The 9,213-nt window shown below is 32.6% G+C and overlaps 1 protein-coding gene across 2 annotated transcripts; it reads right to left on the bottom strand.

Moving 5' to 3' along the window:
* Window positions 1-2,318: 2,318 nt before the first annotated feature.
* LOC110664165 (uncharacterized) lies at window positions 2,319-8,355 on the bottom strand. Of its 2 annotated transcripts, XM_058150013.1 has the most exons (12): window positions 8,199-8,355; window positions 6,642-6,890; window positions 6,275-6,484; window positions 5,373-5,453; window positions 5,192-5,278; window positions 4,976-5,071; window positions 4,806-4,859; window positions 3,809-4,694; window positions 3,568-3,772; window positions 3,319-3,367; window positions 3,151-3,190; window positions 2,319-2,638 (listed from the first exon to the last, which is right to left on the bottom strand). In XM_058150013.1, exons 2-12 carry the CDS (start codon window positions 6,882-6,884, stop codon window positions 2,487-2,489), a joined length of 2,103 nt encoding a protein of 700 aa, XP_058005996.1. In that variant the 5' UTR covers window positions 6,885-6,890; window positions 8,199-8,355; the 3' UTR covers window positions 2,319-2,486. The 2 variants fall into 2 exon arrangements, with proteins under 2 accessions (XP_058005996.1, XP_021679426.2); XM_021823734.2 differs by having other exon boundaries at window positions 3,568-4,694.
* Between the last annotated feature and the right edge of the window lie 858 nt (window positions 8,356-9,213).

A 9,213-nucleotide genomic window follows, 5' to 3' on the forward strand; every position in this document is an offset into this window, starting at 1 on the left:
TTACTCATGTACAATATAGAGAATTAAATGCATCGATACGAAAGTGTAATAATTTAGTAAGGGAAGGAGTGAGAAGGGAAAGGATGAGGCCTAAGATGATGAAAAGGGAAGTAATATTAAAGTATTTATAAGTTTTGGATATTGAGGTGGACCTAATGTCCAACATAAATAAATGACAAAAAATGATCCATATAACTAATCTTAACTAGTTTGGGATTTTTTATAATAATAATAATAATAATAATAATAATAATAATAATAATAGTAATAGTAATAAAAAAAATGAGAATGTAAATTTGAAGGAGGGAGATGATAAGAATGAATTTGATGAAGATAGTGATAGGGGAAGTTTGCAAGGTGAGGAGGAATGAGAATGAATCCCACAAGGGAAAGAGGGAGAAGGAGAATTAGTTGCTAATGAATATGACATGGATGAGGGCGATGAAAATGCACAAGAAGCGTTGTAAGAAATTAATAATCCAAGTAAGAGGGTAGGCCTTTTGGAAGTATGAAGAGAGTGAGGCAAGAGGATATGATGAGGGCATCAAGGCTGGGCACAGCACGGTACACGGCACGACCGTGTGAAAGAAGGCCATCACAGGGCCAGGACCTGTGTTGAAGCAACGAGGAGCCCTACTTATCCATAGTGTCACATGGGCAGGCTGTGTGAATTCACATCGTCGCGTGATATCTAGCAGGCCAAAGAACCCAAGTCCAGAGAACTACACAACCAGGCTGCGTAACATAGCCACGCCGCACCGCCAGGCCGTGTGACATGCGGGGAGCTGCAATCCAAACCTCCTTTTCTTCGCATTTTGACTAGGACTTCTAATTTTATTAGTGTTCTTTATTCCTAATTGCTTTTAAGTCATTTTCTTAGTTTATTTAGGACTAGTAAATTTTATTTTTATTTAATTTAGGTCTTTTAAATTTGTTCCTATTTAGAGTAGGAGTTATAAGCTTTATATATACTCATGAATTTTTGTATTTTACGAATCAAAATTATTCTATTCTTATCTCATAATTCCCGTAACCATAAAAACGTTAATTTAATTACATTAATTGTCTTTTAATTGAAATGTTTATTTCATTTCAGTGACTTGATTTTAATTTGTTAATTTTAATTTTGTTTCAGAAAAAGTTCCTTTGATCTATAATAGCAAGTTTCCGGATTAAAAAAAATTATAATTTTACTCCACTTTTTCATAAAAGAAAATCACCATTTCACCATTTTTTTTTTTTTTTTACTTTCGCCCTCTCTCACATTATTTATTTTTTATAGTCAAATTAATTTATACTAATTTATTGATAAAATTATTTTATGTTTCGTAAAATTAGTATGTACTATATTTATTAATAAAATTATTTATCAATTTGTATTCTTTGTTATTAATTTTTATTATCAATTTAAATTTTATTAAATTTTAATTGAATTTATCAATAAATAATTTTATTTGCCCCTTAAATTTTAAAAAACTTTTCTACTAATTAATTTACTTACTCTCTTTAATTTTTTTTTAAAATAATTTCCTAAAATATAATTTACTCTCTTTATATTTAAAAAGATATAAAAATTAATAACAAATAGAAAATATAAATTAACAAATAAATTTATTAATAAATTTAACAAATAATAATTTTAGTAAGAGTAAAATAATTTCATTGATAAATAGGTATCAATTAATTTTATCAAAAGAAATTACGAATACGAGAGCTAGAGAGAAAGGAGAAGGAAAGAAAACTTTTATTAAATTGCAAGTCATAGAGACTCTCCTAAAACAAACTGAAATGAAACTATCAGTGCGCAAATAAGACTGAATATTACAAATGCCCCTCTGTGACTCGTAACATCTTTTCAATTTCTTGGAAATGAGGAGATGATTCCTTCATCCCTTTCAACATAGACAAGATGATTTCAAAGGGAATTTAAAATTTTATAGCAAGTCGCGTGTTAGCAGAAATACTGTAAATCCAAGATCATGTGAAGAGAGAGGAGCACACCCCAAAGTAGCAAAAGGTGAAATTTTTTATTTTAAAAAAAAAATACCAAATTCAGACGCACTGTGTGAACTTTTAGCCCTCCCACTGAATTAAAATAAAAATAAAACAATCCTCAAAATTGGAAGACACTAAATATTAACCCAATAAAATTCATTGAAATTCATTGACAGGTAGGTTGTAAAATAAGCCAGCAGTGCACTGTGGAGAAGCAAATATTAGGAGCTTATGTCAGAGGAACCTTATGCCACCATCAACCCTGCCACTGTTTTCTTGTACAATGTTCCCCCTAGCATCATCAAACAATTCTAAAACTCAAATTGTCCAAAACTTCAATTTAATTACAATTATTGTTCTTGCTCCACCCAAAGTACAATCATGCATGTATGTTTTTCATCAAGTACATGCGGTATACAACTTGCATATGGCACATCTTTACAGTTTTTTACAGTTTCAAACGCATTTTCAGTATGTTGATACCTCCAGGACTAGCAGGTTACACAAGCCTCAAGGGATGATTTTGCAAGCCACAACAGGCCTGGATCATTCCGCTTCAACACTAAACAAGATTCTGCTTTCCCAGTTTCATCAAAGACAACATCTTCACTAAATCCAACCGTTTGTAGTATTTCCATTGCAGCTGCACGCACAGAATGAATCTAAGCATTTTAGTCCAACAGTAGCTCCCACTAATAAAAAGCAAATTGCATGATTTGACCCTCTATTCCAGCTAAATAAACCATTTCAAGGTCTACATAACCCAACCAATTAGTTTTATTGCAAGAAACCAAAACCAGGACAGTTCCAGCAATTAGATTTCCCAGGTTAAGGTCAACTTCCATTTGGTTTGATTTTCTACCTTGCTACAACCATAATGATTTACAGTACAGCACAGGCATTATTGCTCATTTAGTTGGCCACTGCATAGTTAGACTGAAATATAGCAAAGCAGCATTCATGACTCACTGGACTAGCTATCTCCATTGCAAATAAAATTTTGACTTGCAACATGATGAAAATCATGTAGTGCAACCCAACATGAAATTCAAATCACCAAATTTTCTAGACATGATAACTAGCAACAGAAAATGACTTTTTGAAACATGGATATCCCACATTAAGTAATAAACAGATTGGAGAAAAGATGCAAACCTTTATGATTGGCAACATTCTTCTGGATTATGGGATTAGCCTGCAATGCGTATCATCCATTAGCAATTGAGAAATTAAGGGAACTGAAAGTAAACTTTCCAGAAATCAGACGTAAGAGGAACTGAAATGAACTTTTCAGAAATCATAACAAAAATTCCTTATGTGTACCTTGCGGAGCTTCTTAAATTTCATTTCATTTGGGTGTTCAATCACATTCCTGCCAGAAATTAGAAGTAATTCCAGATTTTATCAATAACCAAACACTGGAAGTTAGAATTTTAGAGGGGAAAAAATAAAAGTAAAAGCATCATCCCAAGTACTAAGCTTAGGTATAATAGGGTAGGATAAAGTGTGAGAAATAATACTTAAGATCCTGATAAGGGAATCAACCAAAGAAAATCAAGTTACCATGTTTACCTAATTATTTTGAAAAGAATTTGCAAGATGCCAGTTGCTTCTGTGGGATTAACTTCAGCTCTCAGCCTCTCAACAGCCTTCTGCAGCCTACCACAAACAACAGTAACAGGATCTTGGATTCTCTGTAACTCTTCATCAGGATCTGGCTCATCAATTTTCATACTGGATATTTCCTGTGAGGTCACTAAATCATCATCAGGATCAGGCTCTGTTTTGTTCGCTTGAGATTCATCAGGATCAGGCTCTGTTTTGTTCGCTTGAGATTCATCAGGATCAGGTTCCTTCATTTCAGTCAATAGAGGATTAATCTGATCTTGTTCTTGGATATTTACATCTCCCGAACTGCTCTGTTTCGCTTCCAAGTCATCTGGATCAGGTTCATCAATAATCATGCTTTCAGCAGTTCTCTTACCGGATATTTCCTGTGGGGCCATTAAATCATCATCAGGATCAGGCTCTGTCCACACAGTTATGTTTGCTTGAGATTCATCAGGATCAGGTTCTCTATAAGCCTTATTTAGACAGGTTTGATCTTCCATGCTTTCAGTCACTATAGAATTGTTCAAATCTGGTCCCTGGATGTTTCTGTCTCTTGAATTGCTCTGTTTTGTTTCTGAGTCATCTGGATCTGGTTCATCAATGGTCTTGCTAAGCTGAATCCCACTGTTCAGAGTCTCCATCAGCTGAGGGTGATTACTCTGAGAATCATCAGGATCAGGTTCATACTTACTTTGGTCACAAGCAGGTTCATCAGGATCTGGCTCATAATCAGGTTTCAGCTGAACCTTGTGTGCGTTTTCAATGTCTTTATTGTCCTCTCCTACATAATCCATAATGTCAAGTCTATCATTTATGCTGAACCTGGAATCATCAGGGTCAGGTTCTTTATACTCTCCATGAACTTCCAAACTGTTGGCAGAAGCATTTGCTAAACGGCGGTAAGCAGCAGCCACTGAAGATGAACGTGCACTAGCCAGATGATCTGAAACATTTCCCCCAAGCTTCTGAGAGAAGTTTCTATTGTCTGAAGCATGAAATTCTTCTTCATAATGGTCCAGATGCCTAAATCCATTCAAGGTGTGTCCTGTTGATTTTGTCCAATCTAAACTAGCAGCTTCTTGATTCAACTGTCCCAAAACCACATAATTTTAGGCAAGGCTACTTCTTTGACCCATAATGTTTAACTCCAAAAAATTATTATAACCTCAATAATAAACACACACAAAAACACATTTTACCTGTTTATCCAGGGCATAGAAGTTTGCATCATGTTCTGAGTATACCATGTGAGCCTGAAATGAAATAAAAAATAATGCACTCTCTCAAAACTTATTCACTGATAATTCGCTACAGCAACAATGACTAACGTTAAAACAAAAGAATAAAAATAGTTATTTGTAAAGCTTACCAGTTCATGCAAAAGTGTTTTCTTGATGCTTTCATATTTCCTGAAACCCTTGAGGTCATCGGTTCGAAGACGCAGAGATATCTCTTCTCCATGATTCTTAACAGAAAACAAGTGTCAACAGATGGAAAAAGGAGGGAAAAAAAAACTTAGAAAAGATCAAAGAAAGTGCAATAATCAAGTAAATAATCTATTTCTCATGCTAGGCTGGGTCATTACCTTATTGAATCCAAGAATACACTTAGGAGTCACACCGACATAACCAACAGGGGCCAACTCGGTCATAATTCCAACATGCCAATGGTGCTTAAAAGGAAAAATAAAATTCAAAAAGTTAGCACATCAGAACAGATGATTTAGGAAATGCTTGTTAATCTGGAAAAGATACATCCAATTGTACCTTTTTCATTATCGCAACAATTCCAGGATCAGCAGCAAGCATATGCATCCTTTTCAATGCCTCAGAAGCTGGAGGGTTCAGCTGCAGAGCAGTAAAATCCAGGGCAACATATGACGTCCAAATAAAGTGCACATGCACAAAGACACAAAATAAAATGTTAAGATATAGCCAACAAGGACATCCAAAATTAAAAATTATTCTGTTCCTAACCATTTTCTTAAAACACCTATGTTGCTATAAAATATTTAAGCCTAATACTATTTGTACAATTTTATTGAGGGGATTGTCGATCTTATCACTTATTTTAATCATGATTTGAGCACAACAATGCTTGATTCCAATGGTGTTGTATCACTGAATTGGATGTAATTTACATACACAAGCTCTACTGTGCAATTCTTGTCTCCAGAACTACAAAGATAGATGACTTTAAGTGATTACCCTGTCTCATTAAGGGGAAAAAATTAACAAGCCCTATACTAGACACCAACTACTTTTATCAACCACCTGGATGCAAACTAAATTGATAATTCCATGGCAAAAGAAAGAGGAAAACCATTCACCTCAACAGAAAAATATCACCTCTCAAGTAAGTTGCCTTGTTATTATAATTACAGTTATAATTTTAATGAAATTCTATGTATAGCAATATCCTCGAGTATTCAAAAAGGATCCCTTTTCATCTTTCTCAGCTCCAAACATGTAATCTTTTACCAATGTGGCATCTGATCTACACAAACTTCACAATCACAATTTCATGTTATTTCCAACATGTAAGGTAAAAAGAAATTAGGCTAGTTAGTATTGACACTATCCTGTAAAGCGGAGGTACGAAATTCAAATGTGCCCTCCAACTATGAAATATCAAAGAAAAAAGAAGATAATCAGCAACTCAAATGCACCTCTATCCCAGGAATTTCAAGTGTCTGAAAATCACTAAAGGTATAAGGTCCTTGGGGTAGTTTAAGCAAAGCATGGGTTTTATCTGACAATCGCTGCCTCATTCTTTTTTCCTCTTCATCAAATCCAGCAATTCTAAAGTCCATTTTTGCATTTTGTAGAACTTTATCAACCTCATCTTCAGACACTCCCATCATTCTAATAGACATTCCCTGAAATAGAAGAAACACGCACCAGTGGCATTGTAAATGATGATGATATTTTTGGCATGCATAGAAATTGATATTTTTGGCATGCATAGAAATGTACCGTACTTAGTATTTAAAAAAAGACCATTTATCTTTCAATAACTAAAATAGGTGACATTACCTCTATGACAGAAGCTTTGTGCAAATTTAGTTGTGATTGTTCCTTAGAAAAAGGAGACAGCAGCTTCGAGCCTTTGCTAGAAATTTGTGGCACAATTAATCGCATAGTATCTGGCTTGACATCAGTCAACTTCAGTAATTCATCTCCTAGGTCCTTGAGAGATGCATCAGGGTTCATTTCTACAGCATACTTGTTCCCCCTCCATATCACTGTTATATTGAGTACGCTTTCTGTTTTTTGCATGTTGTGCTACAAGAGAAGGGAGAAAAAGGATAAGACAACAGCTTCCAAGTTCTAATCAGGCACACCAACATTTTTGAGAGTAGGAATATCAAATGGAGAAAATAATTATGTACAATTATTGAGAATTATTTACATGCACAACTTAAAATGCAATCAACTGCAACATGAGAATCTTGATCAGGAAACCTGAATGTTTAGAAGTGATGCTAATCAGTACCAATGACAAACTCTGGTTCACTCTTTAACTCAGCCTATGAGCCATAAAAAGGTAGCATATTGGTTTTTACCTCAAACTTTATGTAGTTTTGTAATCTAGTCCCTAAGCAATGATTTACCACAATTAAGTACCATTTTTTTGAACCGGTACAGTTAAGTACTAGAACAATAAAAAGAAAAGAGCAATACATACCTTCGAGTGATTTTGACCAATCTCATATGCTAACTGTGATTTTTAAAGCGGAAGAAAATCGTTTGATGTGCAAAAATCTTACTAATTAAGCACGATGGGAACCATCAATCATTAAAGTTATAAAAATAGGGGGATTGTGTTCGAAGATGAGGCTTATACATAATTTCTGAAATCTTCTTGAATTTTCAAATCTGTAATTTTTTTAAAATTAGACTATTTAGTACAATTAGGTAGTTGGACCAATAGTGCCTGTGCCAAAAGCATATTCCAAATTCAAAATAGCTGCTTGGATAGACAAAAAAAACCTATTAATTCCTAGAAGGCAAATACTTATCCATGCTAAAGATCCAACTTCTAAAAAGTAAGATGAACACAACAGAATTCCAAGATTCTAATGCATTAGAAACCAAAAAAAGACATACGCAGCATAATCTTTGAACATTGATCTAATAGATTCAACATTTTATGAAGAGACCAAACAAGAATTCGAACGAAACTTTTCTTCCACTACAATCAATTGCTTCCAGTGAATTTTGGGGTTCTATGTTCAAATTCCATAATCAAGACAATGCAAAATAAGTGAAACCATATAAGGTTTCCAAATTCAACAGCAATTAACAGTACCCACAACAAAATTCAGCTGAAATTCATAAAGGAACAATCTAGAAGGGGCAAAAACCACAAGAAACGAGTTCAAAATCTCATAAATTCAACAACACCTCCAATTAAAGTAATAGAACCCAACAAGAAGAAAATCAATTAACAGGCCACAAGCATGTAGACAGTTAATAAACGCCTCCACATCATATCCTCAGTTAATCAAGCCTTAATTTTATATATAACAAGACGATAATCAACAATCGAACAAACCCAATTTGAGAATTTAGAAAAGATTCAATCTTTACCTTTGTAAGAATTCCCTGCGTAGAGAAAAAAAGACTCGAACGTCAAAAATTAACTGTTCCGTGGAATTTATCTATTTATTTATACAGGCAAGGAGGTGCAGGATAAGAGGATGCGCATTTTACGCGTTAGTTTTGAGGCCCATGCTAAAGTGAACCGTTGGTGGCGTTTATTTATCGTGCTTGCGTATGTGCTGTCGTGCATAAACGAAGAGAAATCCAGAACGCAGACGTAAATCGTTTGGCGACAGAACATTCTCTATTTATTTATTTACCAAGAGATTTGTTAGACAACTCTCAATAAATAAAATAGAAAACTAATATTATAATAATTAAATATTATAAATATAAATATTAATAAATAAAAAGTAAATAAATAAATAATTAAAATAATAAAAATAGTATCTATGAATTGTGTGAAAATAAGATAATCTAAATTCGAGAACCTAATAGTTTTATTAAATATCTTAATAAAAAAAATATTATACAATTTTATAAAAAAATATTTTTTGATACCCTAAATTATTAAAACTACACATGATATATTTTAACTCCAATCATATTGATTTAATAATTTATTGATTAAAATTTGAATGTATCTTAATTTTATTTTCTATGAGTTAAAGTTATATCATATAACGTCTATAAAATTGAGACATATTATGAAATATTTAAAAAATTCAAGATATCATAATATTTTTTTTATAAACTTTAGTTGTGAATTTATGTATTCTGACTTTATTTATTTTATTTTTTATAAGATCAAAACAATTTTATAATGCCTAGTGCTACTTCTATAATGACAAATACATATAAATTTTGTGATAAAAAATACATATAAACACAATTTTTTAAAAAATTTATAACAAACTAAATTATTTAATTTAAATCATACGATTATTATTAATTTAAAATAATATTACTTTATATTATTTATAAAATAAATGTATTTTTTAATAATATAATAATTTTTTAAATAATTACTGTGTAAAAATATATATTACATTATATAAATTAA

This window comes from Hevea brasiliensis, chromosome 7 (assembly GCF_030052815.1).
Source record: "Hevea brasiliensis isolate MT/VB/25A 57/8 chromosome 7, ASM3005281v1, whole genome shotgun sequence".
NCBI lineage: Eukaryota > Viridiplantae > Streptophyta > Magnoliopsida > Malpighiales > Euphorbiaceae > Hevea > Hevea brasiliensis.

What these genes read in the sequence shown, in the direction of transcription:
- LOC110664165 (XM_021823734.2), bottom strand. Translation starts at nt 6,884, where the DNA reads ATGCAAAAAACAGAAAGCGTACTCAATATAACAGTGATATGGAGGGGG. An exon ending in TCTATGCCCTGGATAAACAG is followed by an intron (nt 4,695 to 4,805) that starts GTAAAATGTGTT and finishes GTTTTGGGACAG; the next exon opens with TTGAATCAAGAAGCTGCTAG. An exon ending in GAATGTTGCCAATCATAAAG is followed by an intron (nt 2,639 to 3,150) that starts GTTTGCATCTTT and finishes CTGTGCGTGCAG; the next exon opens with CTGCAATGGAAATACTACAA.